The sequence below is a fragment of the Cajanus cajan genome, chromosome 1, assembly GCF_000230855.2.
Source record: "Cajanus cajan strain Asha chromosome 1, NIPB_CcT2T_4, whole genome shotgun sequence".
NCBI classification, from domain to species: Eukaryota; Viridiplantae; Streptophyta; class Magnoliopsida; order Fabales; family Fabaceae; genus Cajanus; species Cajanus cajan.
This window is the reverse complement of record NC_138517.1, coordinates 1990727-2014735: the sequence shown is the minus strand read 5'-3', so window position 1 is coordinate 2014735 and position 24009 is coordinate 1990727. Positions and strand designations below refer to the sequence as shown.

Below are 24009 nucleotides of genomic sequence, written 5' to 3'. Positions count from 1 at the left end.
GCTTTCTCAGAAGAATTATTTATTGAAAGTCTTGCGGCGCTTCAACATGCAAGACTGTAAGCCAATTTCTACCCCACTTCCTGTCAATTACAAATTATCCTCAAGTATGAGTCCTAGCAATGAAGCAGAGAGGATGGAAATGTCTCGAGTGCCGTATGCATCAGCGGTGGGAAGCCTTATGTATGCCATGATTTGTACGAGACCAGACATTGCACAAGCAGTGGGAGCGGTCAGTAGGTTTATGGCAGATCCCGGTAGAGAGCACTGGAGTATTGTAAAGAGGATCCTTAGATACATCAAAGGAACCTCAGATGTTGCATTATGTTTTGAAGGATCGGAGTTTGTTGTCAGAGGCTATGTTGATTCAGATTTTGCAGGAGATCTGGATAAACGAAAATCTACTACTGGTTATGTGTTTACTCTTGCTGGAGGAGCAGTGAGCTGGTTGTCTAAGTTACAGACTGTTGCAGCTCTATCTACTACAGAAGCTGAATACATGGCAGCTACGCAAGCATGCAAGGAAGCAATTTGGATTCAAAGGTTACTGGAAGAACTCGGGCACAAGCAGGAGAAAATTACTGTGTATTGTGACAGTCAGAGTGCCTTGCACATTGCAAGGAATCCAGCCTTTCATTCCAGGACAAAGCACATAGGAATTCAATATCACTTTGTTCGTGAAGTAGTAGAAGAAGGAAAAGTGGATATGCAGAAGATCCATACAAAAGACAACATAGCAGACGTAATGACAAAGCCTGTCAACACTGACAAGTTTACATGGTGTCGATCCTTATTTGGCCTATTGAAGACATAAGCAACATGAAGTATCAATGGTGTGAAGATATGATGAACTTAATCATAATCTTCAAGTGGGAGAAATGTTAGACAGCTGTGGGCAGCTGTGGCAGGCGGCCAGCACCGAAAACACTTTCGGTGATTTTTAATTTAAAATTAAAAGCGGGTCCCACATGATAATAAAATAATATTAAAAGTTTAGGAGAAATTACGAAAATGCCATTGGGACTTTCCTATAAATAGGGAAGCTGAAAATCATAATTTTCATCCCAAATCTTCTTCTCTTCTCTCTTCCTCTCTTATACACCTTGAGATCTGTTCTCGGTAGTAGTAGTCTCCTAATTCAAAGGAGTAAGTTATAGAGAGAGAAGTGTTGTAATTTCCTCCCTTTCAGTAAATAATATTTTTACTGTGGTTATTTTCTCCCTTGTCTCTTTTTACTCATCTCTTGTTTTAGCTGTGAGTAACTATTAAACCTACTCTGGACCTAACATTAATATCTACAAATTTTTACTTATTTTATAAATCCACATTGTCATCGGAATTGTAACATTACTACCTCTTTTTTGTCAAATAAGTTAGATGCAACATTAATCAATTGCTAATCATGCATAAAAATCTGTGTCTTACAACATGCATGATTTTTTCTTAAAGAAAATATAAGACTACTGATAACCAACTAAAAATGTGATTATAGTTTTGTTTAAGTTATGAATATATTAATAATCAAATTGAATTTAAAAAATCAACAATAACCAAACAAATATGTTATCTGATTTCCACATGATCATAAATTATGAGGATGTAGATCTTTTTTTAATAGAGTAATAAGGTAAAATTTTGCCTCTTCATATAAAGAATTTAAGCTTAATTCAATCGAGAGTAAACACAAAATTAAATATTCATTTTTTTTATAAATATACTGTCTGATCTTAATTCTTAACAATGTGTATGAAAAAGATCAGAACAAAATTCACTATGATCATATCTATATCTCAAAATAAATTAATCACCTACAATCAAGTTGAATTTTTTTTTATGTGAATTAATAATATCCTCGACTGATAATAAAAACTAATTTCTTATGAAATGTAGAGATTATTAAAATAAATTTTATCTCTCCTAACCAAATTTTTTTTCTGGTATACACAAAAACTTACTTTGATAATTTTTATATTTTTGAAATGGATTAATCTCCAACTATAGGACCCTGCAATAAAAAATAGTTGAATTGACTGAACTTTTTTTAATTAGATGAGAGTATTGGCATATTTCCAAAGTAAAGGGGTGTAGGGGTGGTGGCAAGTAGCAATTAAGATGCATCTTTGATCTTTGCGCCTCAAATGTTAGCATGTCCATTGTCCAACTTTTCTTAGACATTACTGTGCTGATTTCAGTAAAGTTGTGGCACATAAAAGCCAAGTGCATGGTTATAAAGTTCTAAATACACCATTCATGCATCGATGAACTAAAAATAATTGGACCTACACAACAAGCTTTTTTAAGAAATTATCATCATAATGTACAATAAGTTGACACCCTTGACGATTCAATTGTAACTTATTGCCTAACTATTTTTCACTTCCTACGGTTTCGTAAAACAACAACATAGCTATGACTATCCGAAGAGATAATTTTTTATTTATTTTAAAGGTGAACAAATTTAGGCCTTTGCTAGATTGTGGAAAAAGAACTACCGGACCCAAACTAAAGAGACAATAAACAAAGAACATTAACAGATGACTAATTATGAGTGATCAAATTATGTTTACCTACATATACAAGAAAAACCATCTATGAATAGAAAATGAATAATATATCAAATACTCATTTTTTTAAGAAAGATTTAGTTCATTTAACTTAATTTATCCCGATCTTTCATAAAGAAGGAAGTTTACTATCAACAAAATATATTACATTATATTTACCTAACTTATATGACACTTATCTAATTTATAAGATACTTGTCTAATTAATTATATGACTCTTACTTAACTTTATCCGTGACTCGCATAACATTAACGTAATCATAACTATAAATTTTTGATAATAACATTCTCTTAACTTTATTTATGACACTTTATCCATTTAATCTTATCTATGATATCGTATGGTGATATGATAATATTTTTTTACCTAACTTTATCTACATAATAATGATATCTTTAATATTTAAAATTTTCACATGTTCTAAAGGCACAATTGTCACTTTAGTCAAATATGATCGAAAGTTGAAGTGTTAAAATGAGTCTAACCTAATAAATTAACTTGATTCATTACGAGTATGAACCGAATCAGCTTAAGCAAAAAAAATAGTACATCAATTTAAATTAAATTTCAATCCGAGACTCTAATTCTAGAAAGTTATTTTTTTTTTAAAAAAAAGGTCACGAATACTTATTTAATACATACCAATACACGTACAAAATAGTTATAAACTTATAATAAAAACAAAATATTGTATTACTAGTTTTATATATTAAAAAGACCAAGAGTAGAGGGTGGGACAAGCACAAAAAACAGGGATATATAGATATGAATAAGAAAACAAGGAGAACAAGTTAGAAGAAAAAAACTTGAAAAGTTAAACTGATAATAAAAATAAGAGAAAAGAAACAAAATAATAAAACTTCTAAATGAATTACTAGAATCACCAAAAGTTGCACAAGAGTCGTGTAATAATTGCAAGACAAGGAAAGAAAGGAGACATAATCATAGAATATGTTCGTGAGTTTATAAATTTATTTTACTAGAATTTTTAATAAACTTCTTTAATCAAAATAAGCTTTTTTTATATATAGAAAAACTTATCTTAAAAATTTATTATTTATTTTTATAAACTAATTAAAATATCTTAAATATTAAGATGAGATGACATTCTCGTGATTTTGAAACCTACGTGAAGTGTTTAGAGTGGTCTCAACGATAAATTTTGGAAACAACATAGTTATTTTTTTAATGATAAACTCACCATGATTTTATTCATACTACAATTTTCAAGCGTCAAACGAAACGCGCAAGTGCAACTAATGGCGTAGTGACACTACAATGCATAATTGACAAATGACAACAATAAGCCCAATATTGGCCAGGCATTTCATGTTGTTCAAGCATAGAATTTTACCTTTCCTTTTATGAATTACTTGATTCTACAAAACACCAAATCAAGCGCGTATCATTCTCGGCAATAATCTGCAGCATTTGAAGCTAGAAATTTTATTTACTTCCATAATATGCACCAGATCGTGGCCCTTCCTAGAGCACACAACACAACTACATATATGAAAAGGAAAATGTTTCTAGTATGGTCTGGCCTCAAAAGAGTCTTAAACACACATCGAAGACAGTAACCAAGGTCCCTAAGACCCAGCTATGAAGAAGCATTAAAGGGTTTAGAGTGCCTTGATGATCTCTTCTGCACTTGAGATGGTGAACTCTCCTCCACTTTCAACATTTGCAACCTTCACCTTGAGGTCTTCCACAAGTAGAGCAAATCTCTTGGAACGGACTCCAAGGCCTTTGTCAGAAAGATCAAGCTCAAGCCCCAAGGCATTGGTGTATTTGGCAGCACCATCAGCAAGGAACTTGACATGCTTGTTCTCTGGGAATGTTTTGGCCCATGAGTTCATCACAAAGGGATCATTCACTACAAAATCAAGGGCAATCTCAGATTAGATACTTAAAAAATGATATATCGTCAAGACTTTGATTACTAGCACCGTGAGCACTTTGTTTTTGTTGATCATGGTATGAGTGTGTCCAACACATTTTATTCAACACATAACACCAAAGGCCAGTTCAATCCATATAGTGTGTTTAGGAACACATTAGGCACTGTTGGATGTAGAGTTCTAATCCAACTAATTTTTAACCCGTACTAGGAATTTTATAGTAACTCACACACACTGTTCAACCAATTGAAGTAAACCCCCTTAATAGTGCTAACAGTTTCTATCCATGTTAAAAGCAAATCCATAACTAACAATTTCAGCAGTCAAATCTTTGCCTTCGATTTCTACCACAGTTAAAAGCAAATCAATAATCAATACTCAGCAAATACATTAACAATCATGCAACAAGCTATTTGGAATTCATGTCTAGAAAGAAACCATGTATAGGAGAGTCAGTGGGCTCAACAAGTGCAAAAATGCTGGTGAATTTCAAGGCAAACTTGGAAGTTTAGATTAAATTGTGCAACACTAAGAATTGAAAAGAAATTTCAAACGCAAGTCAAAACATACTACAGTATATATCACTAGTCCATCACTGTCACCTGATTGAACAATCGACCATCCCAACTCAAATTAACAGATCAGTGCACATTTTATTTATCTTGAACAACACATAAAAATCAGGAAAAAAAAAAATAGTGGCTACATGCATGCATCTACAGAGGGGAAAATCATGAGATGTTTAGAGTCTCACCGCTGATACAGATTATTTCGTCCACACCCTTTCCTTTAAGTTCTTCAGCTCTCTCAATGAAGCCAGGCACGTGCTTCAAGCTGTTTCAAAGTCAAAGATTTAGACCAAGCTCTTTAAACAAACTCATCTATCCCTTCAAAACCCTAGTAACAATCGAAACAACAAACTAACCCCAAAATTTGGGGATTCAACACCAAATCCCATCAAATCATTTCTACAATTTTCCCCATATTTTCCCAAGGAAATCAAAGATATATATTTTTACTTTCGTTGACATCAAGAAAATTTACTCGAAAGGGAATTCTACTTAGAAAATCAAACTTGAAAAGAAAAAGAGAATTTCAACTACCCCACTTCAAAGTTTTCTTGGATCAATGTTGCAAAATTTCACATTTCCAATTTTCCGATTTCAGTTTTTCTCTCTAGGAAACAAGAATTTTTTTTAATTATGCTTTCTTTGAGATCATCAAATTTTAGTCAAAAGGGGATTTTGCTTAGAAATAAAAACTGAAAGAGAAAAAGAAGAGAAATTTGAGCACCCCAATTGAAAAGCCTCTTGAATCAACATAGCAATAGGTCATATCTCCCAAAAAAAAAAAAAAAATCCAAACTTTGGGGGTAAAAAAAGTTGAATCTCATGTACCCATGAAGGTGTATCCGTTTATTTTAACAGTTAGGATTGAAAATTGAAAATGAGAAGCTAAAAAGAGAAAGGGGCAAGTGAGAACCTGCAAGTGGGAGTGAAGGCACCGGGAACACCAAAGATGATGACTTTCTTGGCGGCGGCGAGAGAGTGAATGGAAACAGTTTGGGGTTTGTTGTCATCATCCAAATAGGCCAAAGTGCCGTCTGGAATTACACTTCCCACTGCAATCGGAGCCATGAATATGATGATGGTGATGACACTGATGCTGATCAATTTCTGTATGCTTCTGGTTTTCTTTCTTCACCACAAATCCAACCCCAACTTATATAACAAATAGTGCCGTCTTTTAATTAATTTATTTATTTATTAGCGGTAGGTAATGTTAAGGTGGAAGCTTCTGGAAGAGAGGTGGTGGTGCTGTCGTGGAAATCCACCATAATAGTTTGCATTTTTTTTCCTTGTGGAAAATGTGTTTTGTTGAATTGAATTGGTTTTAATTTTTATTAAACCTATTTTTTTTTTATCGAATGGAAAAAATATAATAACAACAATAAAATTTAAAATTAATAACTTTGTTTTTTCTCATTTACAATTTAATATTTTTTTATATTATACAAATTAATCTCATTTACTTAAAGATAAGCTAAAATATATATTTTTCTTTATTTTATTATTAAAATTTGTTTTGGTCTATTCATCTTATAAAATAATCACTTTAATCTTTTAACTTTAAAAATTGAGTTGATATTATTATTTTGAAATAGTGATTATTTTTCAATTTTTTAGACACAATTAAAATTTTAAATATAATAATTAAAAATAAATACAATTTTATAAAATATGTCTTCTAAAATAAGAATTGATTGTATAAAATTAAAAAAAACAGAAAATATAAAAAGTTATTTCAATCTTAAAATATAACTACAAACTCATATTAAAAAATTGAGATAAATATTAAGTCATGTCCTTTTTTTTGTTAATTAGAGTTATGTTTTTCTTAAATGACATAGAAATAATATAAATGTAAATAATGAATAGTTAAAATATTTTTTTATATATATAATTTCACTTATTTTATTTTTAGTCTTTATAATTTAAAATAAATCTTTTTAATTTTTGTGTTTATTTTTTTAATCATTTTTAATCCATATGGTTTCATATAAATTTTATTTAGTTCTTATACTTATAATTTTTGTTAATCCTTTTAGTTTCCGTAGTTTATTTTTTATTTCTTTTTGTAACATTTACTTTGTGTTGATATAATAAAAGTTTTCAAACATGTGAAGATAAAAAATTTGATGTCTTAATAATAAACATTACAGATAAAAAAAAAATCAAGTGTTGAAAAATCTAATTTAATGTAATTTTAATAAAATAAACATTACAAGACTTTAAAAGGACTAATAAATGTCATTTATTTTGCTGGAATTAATTTAAATTAGATTCCTACACGATACTTCTTTTATTCCTTAACTTGCGGCTGCCATTGTTAGGATGCTTTACAAAATTAAAGACTTTTACTACATAAATACAAAATAGACAACATTATAAAAAGAATTTAACGAGACTAACAAACTTAAAAAAAACTACAACTATAAATACTAAAAATAATTATCTTAAACTATGGAAACTAAAATTGATTGAAAAAATAAGTATAAAAATTAAAAAATCTAACAAAAATTAAAAAGTAAATTAAGTGGAACTATAAGAAATAAAAATAAAAAAAAAGCATTTTACCCAAAAGAATATATATCATGTGTCACATGTTCTTACTTTATTGAACTAATTATCTTATTACTTTATCAGATATTTCCCCCCTTTTAATTTAGAGTTGAGAGCTTGGTTGCATGATCCTTACAAGCTAAAGCACACAACACATATATATGAAAAGCAAAATGTTTCTAGCATGTTCTGGTGTCAAAAGAGTAACAACACTAGACAGAAAGATGAGCCAAGGTTCCTCAGAGGCAACTATGAAGAAGGATTTCAAGGGTTTAAAGAGCCTTGATGATCTCTTCAGCACTAGAGACAGTGAATTCGCCAACTTTTTCAACATTTGCAACCTTCACCTTGAGGTCTTCCACAAGTAGCGCAAACCTCTTAGAGCGAACTCCAAGCCCTTTCTCAGTGAGGTCGAGTTCAAGCCCAAGGGCATGAGTGTATTTGGCTGCACCATCGGCAAGGAACTTGACATGCTTGTTCTCTGGGAATGTTTTGGCCCATGAATTCATAACAAAGGGATCATTCACTACAAAATCAGAGGCAATTTCAAATGAGCCACTTAACAAGCTATCAATCTTTGAGATTTTGATTAGTAGCACCATGAGTACTTAGTTTTATAGATCATAGTATATGAGTATGTTCAACACATTTTATTCACCACATGGCACGTAAGGCTTGTTACTTGTCAGTGATTAAGCCCTTGCGATGAAATGTTCTACAATTGAATAACAGCAACACAAGAAAGAAAGTAAACAATTAAAATGTCTTCCATCTCAGTTGAAATTTGAAATTTAACAATTTCACCATCCAAATCATCACATGAAAGCTCTCTGATATCTACCCATGTTAAAAGCAAATAAAAAATCAATGGTCAGCAAATATATTAACAGGTACTTGCCCTGAAATTCACCCGCAATGGAAAAAAAATATGGGTGAGTTTCAGGGCAACTACTTTGGAAGTTTAGATTAACCTATGCAACACGAAGAATTGAGAAGAATTTTCAAATGCATGTCATTACAAACTGCAGTACAAATTACTACGCCATCAATTGATTTAACATTCTACCATCCCAAGTCCCAACTCAAATAAACAGATTAGTGCAGTCTCCTCATGTTCCTAAGCCAACATTTTGTTACTACATTAATCGTGATTTGCACATAAAAGTACTTAAAATTAGCAACTACATGCATGCACATATGGAGGGGAACATTATGATATGTGTAGAGTCTCACCGCTGATACAAATTATTTCGTCCACACCCTTTCCTTTAAGTTCTTCTGCTCTCTCAATGAAGCCGGGCACGTGCTTCAAGCTGTTTCAAAATCACAGACTTTATAACAAAACTCTTCAAACTTGAAACAATTGAACCAACATAACAAAACTTGGGGATCCAACGCCAAGTCCCATAACATAAGCATGATCCTCCAATTCATCATACCACTCCCACGAATATTTTTTTTTTTCATAGCACCCCAGTAGGAAGTTATCTTGGTCCAATGTAGCAATAGTTCAAATCTCCCAAAACAATAAAAAAAAATTGAAACTTTGGGGGTAAAAAGAATGGATCTCAGGTACCCATGAAGGCGTTTCCGATTAGTTTAAAATGTAGGATTGATATTTAAAAATAGAAAGTTAAAAAGAGAAAGGGGCACCTGCAAGTAGGAGTGAAGGCACCGGGAACACCAAAGATGATGACTTTGTTGGCGGCGGCGAGGGAGTGAATGGAGACAGATTGGGGTTTGCTGTCGTCATCCAAATAGGCCAAAGTGCCGTCCGGAATGACATCTCCAACTGCAATGGTAGCAGCCATATTCACGACCATGATGCTGCCATGCCACTAACAATCACTCTCTCAAAATGATTGAATTTGGGCTTTTTATCCAATTGGGTCTCCAAACAATGAGGGTCCAGCAACTTTCAAGTGGGATCAATTTTTTATTTATTTTTAAATGTGGTGTGGCTACTCTCACTAACATTCAGTACTTTGGAATATGCCTCACCCTTTGGTTAACGTTTCCCAATAAGTCAAGCAAAGTTTATTGGGGTGTATTTAGTAACATGCAAAACCATACATTTCTTTCCCTTTTCTGACATTTTGGATCACAAAAGTCATCTAGCCCATGCCACCAATTCATGTGTATGGGTTTCTTTCACATTGGCCTATATGAAAAAAGCAACATAAGCCCACTTGTATTTTACTTTTGTTCAAGTTTTTCAGATGCAAGTCTGTGGTTAAGAAATAACATGGGAAAATTTGATAGGCAATTATGGAGTGGTACGGAAAATGGTGTGTATCCACCAGTCAAGGCAATATCATTAGATGATGCCATGATTATATATATATATATATATATATATATATATATATATATATATATATATATATATATATATATATATATATATATATATCATAGTGCAATTTGGTGGATGTATTTTTTAAACGGTCTTACTCTTAAATTGTTAAATAAAAATAATTATCCTTATTAATACAAGACTCAAATTTGATATTTTAAAGTTTAAGGACTAAGAGCAACACTAATTAATTTAATAAATATTGATAATTTTTTTAATAATTTTATTAAATAGAATATATAGGCATGGAGTATCTTGTCTCCTTTTGGTAGAAAAAAGTGATGGTTAGTTGTGGTGGAATTCTTGGTGCAACAACAACAAAAATTTGAGATAGCGGAACCTTAACAACAACAAATAATCAAAATAGTCCCCAAATGGGACAACGGCACATTGGAAAATAAAAAAGTAGTCCTCTAGTGAAAATAGTGGCATCTTATTTTTTTTTTTTTTAAATTACCTCCATTGAGGATAGCAACACTATCCACAAGAAAAAAAATATTTAAACTAGTCTCTAAATAGAAGTAACAACACTATAATTTTTTTTTTAAATTGATCCCTACTTGGGAGTGGTGACATTTGTACTTAAGTATTTAACTTTACTTACTTAACATTTTACTTCTTATAATTCAAAATATACTTTTTTTAGTTCTCATATTTATAATTTCCGAACCTTTTTAGTCCCTATAATTTAAAATATATTTTTAGTCTTAATAATTTTTTTTTTGTAATTTTATGTATCTAATGTTAAATTTATTTTGCTGAATTACTTTAACTTAGATCTTTCAATGCTTCGTATCTTTTTTGTACCTTCATCTATTGTGGCCATTGTTGATACACTTTTTTTATCCTCACAAAATAAAACAAAAATGATAATGTTACAATTTTTTTTATAAAAAAAATAGTACTAAAAAATTACAAGTATTGAGATTAAAAAGATTTACCTTAAACTATAAAGACTAAAAAAATTAAAAAAAGACAATTATAGAAATTAAAAGGATCTATTTAAATTATAGAGATTAAAAGGTAAAATAAGTAAAATAATATGAAGTAAAAAATTATTTTAAGAAAATAGATATTATTTTATTTCCTAAATTACTTATGTTTCTATATATAAAATATATTTAACTCTTTTACTTGTTATTTTTTATAATTCTTTTTCTTCTAATTCTCAATTGTATTATATATATATATATATATATACATATATTAAATATTTTTATTTAATTAATTTTAAACAAAAATAATAAATACCTGAAATTAATCGAATATTTTTTTTTCTCTTATTAAGATTGAAGAAGATAAATAAACATAATTTAGTTAAAAGGATAATTTTGTAAAATTAGTTTAAATTATTAAAAAATGTAATACTCTTAACTAATTAACTAATTTTAAAAAAATATATATATATAATTTAGTTAAAAAAAAACTTATAATTAGTGACGGAAGTGATATCAATCTTCATTTCAATTAACATCTGGCTTATAGACGGCGATGATGTTATGCCTATATATAGGTTGCAAATGTACCCACGAGATGTAGAAAAAAATTAAATGGTTTGGAAATAAATATTTTAAATTTTTATGTTATGACGGATAAATCTAGAATTTTCTGCACAATTACATGGTTTGGAATCTTGAGGTTGAAGATGGCTACCACCTAGCTTGTTGGGCACTTTGCGACCAACATATCAAAGAATGAGATGTTTAGAGAGTGTCGAAAGGGAAGACCTTGTTATGACTTATGAATACAAGCCAACTAAGTAATTTTGTAATTTAAAGTGCTAATAGTAGTATGTTACAAACAGACATCTTTTGGGGGTTCTGCGTAATACAAAATCAGCAGTAATAAAATATTGCATGTGCTAAATAAAAAACAAAAGCAACAGCACCTAAACCAATTTTCTTTGGTGGTTACTTGTGAATTGTTAGCACATGTAAACTAGAATAACGACATGTTATGATCTTCCATTAATAAACATTAAAAGTTTGTCAATGAAATTACCATTACCATTACCATTCCCCGCGAACACTCCATTCACAAACTCTTGCATTTTGCCTGCTATGCTATTTTCACTGTGAGACGGCAAAAACACTGCCCCCGGAAGATTAGCGCATAGTAGGTTTCCAAATCCCGGTTCTATTGACTTGATTAAACATGCAAAATAATGCAGAAGAAGAGTGCTGCTTAGGGCCCTGCACAGTTATATCTAATTTACCATTGGATACATGAAACCTTGCCGCCACAGCAAGGCCAATATCTGTTGGACTACTATTAGCAGCAAAGTAGTGTTCCACAGTAACCTCATCATAGTGTTCATCATCAGATATTTTTCTTGCACTCCAAAACAAGAAGCCACGCCTGGTTTCCACTGTCATACACTCCGTGCATCAACGCTCTTGTTTTCCTTCGTTCACCTGATATATGGATCACGCACAGAGGCCAACATCGGTTTCAGTTATTTTTTCCACAACCTTATGGGAACGGGGAGAACAATTTTGCTGCTAATAATGAAGCAGAATAAAGTGTCGACATTGCCGTCTTTGTCAGCTTCTGTTGGTAAACAAATATCATAAATTGACTCACCTACGGTGTATAACACACTCTACTCTCAGTACAAGTCAATAGCATCATATATTCCGAGCTGTAGATGCTGAGGAAATTGAGCACTCCCTCTATAGTTATCCAAGACAACACCAAGACTGTTAGTGTTTCCCATACATATATATGTGTGTGTATATATATATACACACAGAGAGAGATATATATTGAGCACAACACAACTCAACAAAGTAGCTAGAATGGAATGGATCAGTCGGGTTACGGTTTGAGGTTGGAGACTTGAAAGAAAAGTAGGTATTCTAGGGTATGAAACATGAGAAAATGATGCAGTGCATGTGCATGCAGTAACTGAAAAAATAATGGGTAACTAAACTAGGTTAAGCCTTCACTGGTTAGCTTGGTTGGGATCGATGTTCATATGGCAAAACTATAAATACACAAATTGCTGAATAAACTTTGCACTGTCACTGCATGACTGCAAGGGGAAGCGGTATTCATGGGCGAATGTCTTATTATCAATATATATATATAACAACTTGATAGAGTTCCAAAACTATTTTCTTAAATGACTTAATTATGTGTAGAAAACATGAAATATTTAATTGCTAAAAGAAAAAAGGAATAATCATACAGAACATAATGAATACAAAAAAACAAATTCTGAACCACTAAGAATGAGGTGAGGGTTAAATAGTATGCGTAAGGTTATAAATTCTAACACAGTAACACGTGTGATTATTGAATTTTTTTTAAAAAAAAATCCTCATATTAGAAAATAATATTTTTGTAAGTACATTCCTAACAGAAAATACATTGAGGAAATGAACTGTCACGGATTTTCATTAGAATTTTTTCCAGAAATCTCCGCTATCAAAACCTTATATTTTCTTTTAATTATTTAAATCCCCTCTCTTATTTTTAAAACACGAGAGGATCCAAATCCTATTTTTGGTTAGCTGTCTCCGGCTCTTGATTATTGACTTGTACAATTAAGATCATAATGAGATTCAAACTATTTTTTATAGCTGCAAGACACAATAATAACTTTAGTTGTCATTTTTTATTATTTACTGTAACAGAGGTTTGGAGACGATACCAAGGATGACCTAGCTTTAGAATGAACTAACTTTAGAAGTCAAAGGAGATTTGAGCAAAAGATCTGGTTAATTGGTTATCTTAGGTTTGCCGATTAAAATAATTTAAAAAAACTCCAAAAAAAAAAACTCCAAGTCAGTGGCAAATCTTCTGAACAACGTCTGGTTTCAAGCAGAGGAAATTTTCCCCGTGAATGGACCACTTGAAGTTAGGCAACATGCTTTCTGGGTTTCAGTTGACAAAATTTTAAAATTGCAAGAAAACTCAAGGTAATTTTCGATCCCTCTTCACTATCTTATCTATAACTGATTTCTTATAGGAAAATGAAAAAAAAAAAATCTAATTTACCTGAGTTGTTTGATTTATTTTCTACAGAATGTTAAACCAAGTAATTGTGTCACCACGATTGCCAAGAACAAGGCCTATCGTAGTGAGAGTAGACAAAGGGGTCAGTGCTAATGTTTGTTAACAAACAAAGCTTATAGTGTTTTTAAATATCCAAATTTGATGCCACTGCTTTATCTATCTCCCAACAGAAGAAATCATTGCCATTAGAGCACTGTTTGATTTAGCTGGTGGCGGTTTCGGTTTGTCTAATAAAACGAATGTGTGTGCCCTGTTAGCATCCCAAAACACTCTGGACGATGTCAGATCCATCTCCTTATTAAATTCGTAGCAATACCCACAAGAGTTGGCCTAGTGGGGGAAAAATTTATACAACATATATGCACAAAATCCTAAATTCTAACTTTGTCTTTTCCTTGTACACCCAACAAAAAATAAAAATCATAGCTCTAATATCTTTTTCAAGATATTAGCAAGGGACGTGTTTGAGAGGCAAATGCAAGGAGCAAAATAGGGAATATTACAACATATGAAACCAATTCCCGTAGCAGACTTAAATCAATTACTTTCATTTTCTCACTTAGCATGCTCCTTTGTGTGTATACTAAGTAAATGAATTCAAGACCACTGAAGAAGGAATTTAATCTCAAATGACTTGACAATATTTCCAGTAAGGTTTGCACCTAAATCATGGTTAAATTTGACAATCAGGAGGTAGGAAGAAGCCACCAACTTGTACAACATGATGCCTAGAAACTAAGAAATAAATGAACCTCCCTTTGTTCTCACCGTCACTAAATTACCAAAAGAACCTACTGGTCTATAACGCATAGAAACAAAGTCCAATATAACAAACTGACATTATCAACTGTAACAAGTATCACTTAGTATATGAATATGTAACATATAATTTTTTATTGCAAAATTTCAACGATCACAGCCTTGCAAAAGAAAGCTGTATATGACTCTATCCATTAGTATGCAAAATATCCACACACAAAAAAAAAAAGCAGTATAGGGTAGCCAATAAATTAAAGAAAATTGTTAAACAACAAATCGGTAGGTAACATATCTGCCAGCAGTTTCACTCGGCCGAATTATCTTGACTACTTGCCCACGCTTCAATCCATAATATCTTGCAACAGGATCTGTCACCTGAATCCTAGGTAACTGAAAATTATGAACAAAGCAGCATATCAGTATCAATTGCTACACTTATTTGATCGAATATAATTTGAAATTGAAGAAAGCAAGGCACCTGAGTTTCTTTGACAGTGTATCTCTGAAGCAAGGTTTTCTTCTCGGCTTGATTGAGAACTTGATGCTCGGGAACAAGGCAATGGTCCTTTATGTTAACGAGAAGCTCGGCCTCCTGAAAAACCTCCAGGTGAAATTTGGATGCGATTTCGCTGATGCAGGTTCTGGCGAAGGGAGTGAGGCTGGTCTGGAGGACGAGGATGGCTCTGAAGACGTTTTCGGAGTTCATGCGGTTGGTGTAGGTCTTCATGGTCTTCACGCCGACCTTAACCTCCTCCGGGAAGAAGACGTAGATCTGGTCGCCGGAGTTATCCTTCTTTGATTTGTTGAAGACGAGATCCTCGCGCTTCATGTGCTCGCCGTACTTGTTCACGAAATCCCGCTTCGACATGTTGATCTCGAAATCGCCCACCAGGTAGCCCCTGTCCCTCAGCATCTGCATCACCGTCCTCCTTATGCGGTGGAGCCTCCCCATTTCCTCCTCCGTCACCACCATCTTTTCCCACTCACCGGTTAGTTACGCTTTTTTACTTCCGTAATTTTTAAATAGGGTAAAATTCCTTATATATCATTTTCGATTGGGCTTTTACTTTTTTACTTGATTCGGCCCAATTATTCAACGTTTTTATTCTAAAAATAGTCCGAAAACAATAAATGAGAATTTATTTAAAAATATGATTGTGAATATTTCAAAATATATATTTATAAAAAGTTATATAAAAATTAAACAAGTTTAATTAATTTTTTTAATATGTATAAATTTTAAGAAAATTATATTTTATATATATATATATATATATATATATATATAGAGAGAGAGAGAGAGAGAGAGAGAGAGAGGAGGGAACTTTTACTCCAGGTAGACTTAGTCCATTTAATAACTCATATTCTACATCAAATTTTAACGATCGAACCATTTAATTTAAATTTTTTAATGCATAGATCATATCTGCAAATTTTTAAAAAATTTAAAAATTATTTGATACTTTGTTTAATTAATTCGAATCAATGTATAAAATGATTTTATGATTATATTTGTCAATATGAATAAGTACAATGTTATGGTGATCATTGTGGTTTAATCACATTGAGTTATGACAAAAGCTACATTGGTTTCCTAATATTATATGAGATGGACCAGGTTGTTTAAGAGGAGTTTAAAAGTAAATAACATACGAGTGTACGCCATAAAGAATTTTATGATATAAATACTTAAAATAATATGAAGTTCAAGTAGGAGATTTTTAGAAATTTTTATTTTTAATATTTAATATGGGTTATATATTATTAACTATTTACATTTAGTTGAGATTAATAAAAGTGATCTAATTTTAATGAGTCTTTAGACTACCGATAAGAAAAATTGATATGTACCAAATAAGTGAAAATCAAATTTAGCCTATTAAGGGTGAATGAGAATCTTAATATGTTTAAAATCATAAAGATGGTTATGGTTCCTAATACGGCAAATTAACAAAACGTGTCTCTCTCCCCGTCATAAGAGAAATATCTAGTTCCATTTAAGAAAAACATCTAGTTCCATTTACGAAATTCGGTGATTTAACTGAAAAAGATCGTTACATCAAAATACTATTTCGCTATAATCTTTAATTAACGTCAATAAATCTAGATATAATTTAAACTCAAAAATCTTGTAAATCTAACCCAAATGTATATTATTTATTATTTGGTAATGGTTAACATTACAAACATATGTAACACCTAGCTTCAAGTTTCAACTCTTAATTAGTACCACAGTATACCTTGTTGTGTTGTGGTGTGTGTGGTGCTTGAATGCACACACAAAAAAGATGGGAAAACTTCTGGTGGTGCTTGTTAGCTACAGTGACAGGGATGTATTACGGGCTCGAAAAGCATGCTGCCATCGACTTGCCCACAAGTGTGTGTCTGAAGTTCGACGACAGGGAAAGGTGGACTGTGTTATACAGTGTAGATGGGTCAACTTGTGACATCTGCTTCACAAGACAGGTTGACGAAGAGGGCAAAGTCAACAGCGTAAGCTTCGTTCTCCGTAATGACATATATTTACCCAACGCGAAAAGCTTGCACGTACCAAGAACTGAAAGTCTGAAACCGATATTGGCCTTTCTATGAATGAATCTAACATGTGGTCGTGGACAAAGATAAACATTAAACAGAACTGTTGATGCATGGAACAGTCTTATTACTGAAACAAAAGTTTATTTGTGTGGTGGTGGAAGCAGGAGGGTTTTTGTTGTTTTGGAGTGCAAGAAATATAGTATCCAATACCCAATGACAACTTGGATATAACGGTGGAGGGCCCTCACCAACATCCTACTTTTGCATTATGTTACGTAAGAGCATCTCCGATGTTAAATGGTCCCAGTGTGCCACGTCACTCTTAAGCAACTCATATTACACTTTTTGACACCTCACACTACACTTTATTATAAATTTTAAAAAAATTAATTATTATAAATAATATATAAATATGAATAACAAATAAAAGAAATTACATAATAAAAAAATTATAATAATAAAAAAAGTAGCTTAGTATATCCTATAATAAAAAATTAAAAAATATTTTATTTGAAAAAATATTTTCTATTTTTATCTTTAAAAATAATTTTTATTTTTAAATTTTTAGATTTAGAAAATTTGTTTAGTTTGAGTTCTTGTTTTCTATTTAGAAAATAGAAATACTAAAAATGTGTTTAATTTAATTATTTTTTAAAAATTTTACGAAATGTATTTTTTTTATTATAAAATATAAAAAATAAAAATAGAAAATAAAATGTAAAAAATAAAAACAGAAAATAAAATATAAAAATAAAAAATAAACTTCTCGTTCCCTCTTTCTCTCGAGCTCTCTTTTTTCTTTCTCTCAATCTCTCTCTCGTCTCTCGTCTCTCCTACACTCTCCATTCACTCTCTGCACTCTCCCTTCACTCTCTCTTCTCCGACTGGCGCGCGGAGGGGTCACGGGCGAAGGTGGTCGCACGCGGGGGGCGGAGGGGTTTGGCCGGTGGCTTCTGGCGCGCGGGACGGAGGGGTCGAGCACGGGGGGCGGAGGGGTTTGGCTGGTGGCTTTTGGCACGCGGGGCGGAGGGGTTCCGCCAAAGGGTTCTGGTGCGGGGTGGAGGCGGTTCACATGCTGGGCAAAGGTTGTTCTTGAGCGGGCCGTCGGAACTGGTTGAGCCGCGCGCGCGGGGCGTACGGGACTTGCCAGAGACACGCGGCCGACGACGCGCGATCGGTGACGCGCGAACAGCCACTGGCGACACGGGCCGGCGTTGCCAAACCTCCCCGGACGAATGAACAGGAGGTGAACCATGGTTTTTTCTGTTTTTTTTTTCATAAATGTGATCCATATTCCACGTAGATCAATTTCAACCAATGAAATTCTTCTTCTCAGTGCTAAGGACTGTTGCTTGTACAAGCAACTGAGAAAAAAATTTAAGAAACTCAGTTGCCATGTAGGATAACTCCAATGGCAGTTTCTAACAAGCACCGTTGCTTATCAATAAGCAACACACTAAGCACCTGCCGCTGGAGGTGCTCTAAGAGAAACAAATATTGGCCTTTGTTTTATATACATAATTTATTGCATAATAAATATTTAACTTAAACATTATATATGTCAAAATATTAATATGATATAAATGGGAATACATTCATTTAATAAAGAGTAATTTACAAAATCAGGGAGAGAGTACCTCTTGGTTGGATTTAAAAAATAAAAAAAAAAAGGCTAAAGAAAACGAATTAGGTTATTGCTTTTATCCAACCCTTATCAATTTTATTTTAAACGTGATCATCAAATGGAATTTTTTAATTTATGTCTATTATAGGCAATTTTATTTTTATTTATTTCTTATCTTTGTCGTGGTTGACCGGCAACTCTATGTTCCATATGCCAGATGTTTCAATCTATAAAAGGGACCTTAAATTAGTCCTTTTGAGAACTTGGAAAGACATAACCATAGGAAGAGGATGGAGTTGTTGCTTGGTTTACTTGTGTTGTTATTGGGCACTAGCACCATTGCAAATGCTGCAATTTCTGAACTTTCTTGGAGGGAAATTAGCAACATCAATAGCCAAGGGCCATATTTTGGTATAGTAGTGCCAAATGGTTATGAGCTTGATCCTCTTCTTCATTCACCTAGATATGTGGCCGATGACAAGTTTCCTCACTTTGATTTTGCTGGTAACTTCTGGAACCATGCATGTCTTATTAAATTATTTTATGATGTTCAGTTTAATTTATATGAGTAACCTGTTTAACTACAAGTTTAAAAGAATTTCTTTTAGAATTTCTCTACTAAAAATAGAGATTATTTGTAATAAAAAATCTCAATTTTTTTTATAAAATTATATTCAAATAGACTTTATATAAATGTTATGAATATGTTACCCTCCTTTTCATTGATTGAATTTGTTCAGAAATCATAAAATTTAGTGAATCTCTCATATATACTTTATAATTTTTAATTAATTTTAATCAATAAGAAGTTACTGCTCTTGATATAAGGTGCTCTTATGTAAGGCGTGTCTAAAATCAAAATAGATGAATAAATATTTAAAAAAAAAAGTGATTCATTTATCATATTTCCATTTGTAATGCGTATCATCAAGTTAAAAAAATATAAAGAATCTAGGAGTTTTAATTTCAAAGTATTGGTGATGTACCATATATAACACGACACACACATAACTACAATTTTGAATAAGTATCAATGCTTGTTGGCTGAATCTTCTCTTTTTTCTCCATTTGGTAAACTTGGCAATGCAGGAAAACATTTTCGCATTGGTGTATTGGAAAAGAAGAGGGTTATAGTTGTTATGTGCGGATTGGGAATGGTAAGACATATAGTTTCTATTTTAAATTCGACATAAACTTTTGGTTATATTTGTCTTTTATTTTTGTTGAAAGTGTTTTGGGTTTGTCTTTGTTTAGCTAAATGCAGGTATTTCGACCCAATTGTTGCTTACATTGTTTGATGTGAAAGGAGTTCTCAATTACGGAATTGCTGGAAATGGAAATCCTAAACTCCAGATCGGGGACGTAACTATTCCCCAATATTGGGCCCACACTGGACTTTGGCGTTGGCAGGTATATATATATATTACTATATGTTAGTTTAATTCAATGACTTTTTTAAAGGTTAACAACAAAGTCTAACTGTGCAGAGGTTAGGAGAAATAGATGGAGATTTCAGCAGAAAATTCGGTAATCTTGAGTTTGCCGATTACAGTAACTGCTCAAAAGATTTTGAGCCAAAAAATACAAATCTTTTGAGCAAAGTATGGTATCAAGCAGAGGAAATTTACCCCGTTAATGGAAATACTGAAGTTAACCATGACATTTTCTGGGTTCCAGTCGACAAGACTTACTTTAAAATTGCAAGAAACCTCAAGGTAAGTTAATCCAATCCCACTTTACCATCTTACTATAATTCACTTGTTTCAAGAAATCAATTATAAATTTACTTGAATTAACTTTTCAAGAAACATTTTAAAAAAATGGAAAAAAAATGAAATGATTTTATAAGCTAAATAACTTACATTACTAAAAAAAAAGGAACATATGTTTAATTAAACCTTATAAAATTAATTTGTAAAGTGAAGATTATCTTTTACTTATTAACTTAATTTTTTTAAATTTTATTTAATTATTTTTAACTAATATGTATAAAGTAATTTTAATTGATAAAAAAATATTTAATTTTTTCTATTAGGGTTTTCTTCCAAAAGTGTTTATGAAGAAGTTTATTGAACCACAAGTGTCTAATACTTGTTAAATTTTTTTCTACAGAATGTTAAATTGGATAGTTGTGTGAACACAACCTGTTTGCCAAGGAAGCCTGTAGTGACAAGAGTAGAGAAAGGGGTTACTGCAAATGTGTTTGTTGACAACAAAGCTTATAGAGAATTTTTGCACTCCAAATTCGATGCAACTCCTATTGAAATGGAAACTGCTGCTGTTGCCTTAGTGTGTTTTCAACAGAACAAACCCTTCATTGCCATTAGATCACTGTCTGACTTAGCTGGTGGAGGTTCTGCATTGTCCAACGAAGCATGGGTGTTCTCCTCATTGGCATCCCGAAATGCATTTGAAGTTCTTGCCAAATTCATCTCCATATTAAATTATTAGTAGCTCTATCTAATGTCTTTCTTTTTCAAAATGAAAGCACAAGGTAACATTGAGAGAATAGGGCAAATAATGTGTTACCAATTCATAAGATCACTCATTAAGTTGGAATAATTAATCACTTGTACTTATCAATATTGATCCACTTGCTTGCATGTTTTGCGTAGCTAAATGCATGCATTTCCACCCAATTGTTGGGTACTTTGTTTGATTACGGAATTGCTGAAAACGCAAATACTAAACTCCAGATTGAGATGTGACTATTCCCCAATATATTGTGCCCACACAGGACTTTCCAATTTGTATGATAGTTTAATATCCTTTAATTTTGTGGTACATTTTCTTTTTGGGGTACACTAGTTTAATGTCCTTTCACTCTCAAGTTCGCAAGTTGAAGTTCTGATCAATTTGCTTTCTTAGTCAAGAAAAATATATTATTATTATTTTTTTTTATTTCACTTTCGCTCATTTTTTTTTAATTGCAATCTCATATTAATGGATATAGTTCTTCTAAAGAGAGGAAATTACATTTTAGAGAATAAAGTGTAATGATACTCATTAATTAAAAAATCAATAAGGTGATATTATAATTAATTTTAAATTTTATTTTGTAAGAATTTGATTTGATATCACAAATTTTAATTATTAATTTTATAATTAATAATCATGAGTGTACTTTTTTTCTAAACTATACTTATTTATTTTGGAAGAGTTAAATCCATAAATTATATTTTAAATTTATGATAAATAATTTATATTGTATTACAAAATTATTTTTATTTATTGATAATTTATTTTTAAATATTAAAACTTAATTTATAAAAAATTAGAATAAATAAAAATCAAATTAAATATTAAATTAATAGAATTTCTAAAAAAAAAATTTATTAAAAAAAATTCTTAAAAATACTTCCACATAAGATAATCATTTGTTTTTATATATAGGAGCTGATTTTCCCCACTTTGCTTGCAAACATAAAAGTTTTCGGCGTATATTTAACAAGATAATTAAGTTAATTTCTCCCCTTAATTTTTTTTATGTATTTAAACTTATAAGTTCATAATTAATTTATATGATTTAAATTAGATTTAACCTAATAAATTTTTTTATCAAATTATCCAAGCCAATAAACAACCCTAATTTTTATTGACAACATAACCATAAAGTTAAAATATTTTTGTGGGAATATACACACCTAATAAGCAAAATAGAAATAAATGAAGTTTAAAATTTTGTACATTGCATACAACAACAAAAAGTTAATCCGAATAAAATTTTTAATTCATGATGTGATTTAATCATTGTGATTGTAATCAATGCTAGTAGATAAAGAGTTTCCCTTCATGATTCAGCCTCTAATTTTAGGAGTAGAGCATATCTAACATGTCTCCTTAACTAAAGGTAACATTCAATCAAATTGAAAAATAAAATTTGCATCACTCATAACATGATATCATGAGTTGAATTATATTATTATTTAATTTTAATTATTTCAGCACATATACCAAATTTATTATGAATTAAATTTACTAATATTTAAATTGAATTTAACATTCGTTAGTTGTGAAACAATTTGAATAACAATGTCACTGGTAAATGTAATTAACAAAGCAAAAATATATAGATCATGATATAGAATATAATTAAATATATTATATAACAAAAATAGTATAAAATGTTATAACTAATTAATCAAACAATGTTATACGTACATGTGTTTATTTTTGCAAATGGATAACTATGATAAAAACAGAAGACTTTTAATTAAATAAACAATTACAACATCTACATACTCATTACGTAACAAACATTTTATTTTACCCCTACAAATTTCAAATTTTAGTTAATAAAAGATAATATTAAAATAGAATATATAAAGTAAGTTACAAATATTTAAATTGGACCCCTCCACATACAATAAAAAAATTCTAAATTATATTTTTCCTCACCTATTATTTTGAAGATTTAATTTAATTTCATTATTTTTAAATGATTTGATTTGTAATATAATTTTAAAAAAATATTTAATATTGTTCTTTTACCTATTGACATTAGTAACCTTAATAAAATCATACTAAATAATAATATTAAACATCTTTATTAAAAATTAGAGAATTAAATTGAATCATTTAAAAATAGTAAGACCATATTAAACATTCAAAAAATAAAAGAGTTAAAATGAATAATACATTATTTAGATAAATTTAAAATTTCTTTCACGTATTTAATATTTTATTTTATTAGATAACTCATTTATCTTATAACCATTTCTTTATTTCTAGCTAAGTACTGAATTTATTGTCTTTAAGGATTTTGTTAAAGTAATTAAATTTGACTACATAAATCTTTTTCAATTCTAATTATTGTTTAAAATTTAAAGATTTAAATATGTTTTTAATCCGTCAAATTTAGGGTAAATTTATTTTTGGTCACTCAAATTTAAAAAATATTGTTTTTAGTCTCTATAAGTTTCAAAAATTTTGTTGTGGTCTCTCATATCACTAATAATATATTCGAAAGTGATAGATTGAGACAATTATGCAATTTTATTTTAGTTTAATGTAATATTTTCACTAACAGGAACATTAATAGGTAGATTTTATGCGACAATATTTGACATATTTTTTACAAAATTTAAGTATAAGAAATAAAATATTTTTTTTTAAAATTTCAGGACT

The 24009-nt window shown here is 30.9% G+C and overlaps 4 protein-coding genes across 4 annotated transcripts; 1 reads left to right on the top strand and 3 right to left on the bottom strand.

Moving 5' to 3' along the window:
• Positions 1–3985: 3985 nt before the first annotated feature.
• On the bottom strand, positions 3986–6189 carry LOC109801503 (peroxiredoxin-2B). Its single transcript, XM_020362586.3, has 3 exons — positions 5946–6189; positions 5218–5297; positions 3986–4438 (listed from the first exon to the last, which is right to left on the bottom strand). Exons 1-3 carry the CDS (start codon positions 6098–6100, stop codon positions 4185–4187), a joined length of 489 nt encoding a protein of 162 aa, XP_020218175.1. The 5' UTR covers positions 6101–6189; the 3' UTR covers positions 3986–4184.
• Positions 6190–7575: 1386 nt separating this feature from the next.
• Positions 7576–9439, bottom strand: LOC109801194 (peroxiredoxin-2B). The gene is made up of 3 exons (XM_020362204.2): positions 9239–9439; positions 8819–8898; positions 7576–8111 (listed from the first exon to the last, which is right to left on the bottom strand). Exons 1-3 carry the CDS (start codon positions 9406–9408, stop codon positions 7858–7860), a joined length of 504 nt encoding a protein of 167 aa, XP_020217793.1. The 5' UTR covers positions 9409–9439; the 3' UTR covers positions 7576–7857.
• Positions 9440–14770: 5331 nt separating this feature from the next.
• LOC109799842 (DNA-directed RNA polymerases II and IV subunit 5A) lies at positions 14771–15693 on the bottom strand. The gene is made up of 2 exons (XM_020360480.3): positions 15199–15693; positions 14771–15110 (listed from the first exon to the last, which is right to left on the bottom strand). The coding sequence occupies exons 1-2, from the start codon at positions 15691–15693 to the stop codon at positions 14985–14987; spliced, it is 621 nt and encodes a 206-aa protein (XP_020216069.1). The 3' UTR covers positions 14771–14984.
• LOC109801461 (bark storage protein A) lies at positions 15570–21783 on the top strand. The gene is made up of 6 exons (XM_020362534.3): positions 15570–15709; positions 19100–19386; positions 19972–20039; positions 20137–20292; positions 20370–20597; positions 20995–21783. Exons 2-6 carry the CDS (start codon positions 19173–19175, stop codon positions 21331–21333), a joined length of 1005 nt encoding a protein of 334 aa, XP_020218123.2. The 5' UTR covers positions 15570–15709; positions 19100–19172; the 3' UTR covers positions 21334–21783.
• The last annotated feature ends 2226 nt before the right edge of the window (positions 21784–24009 follow it).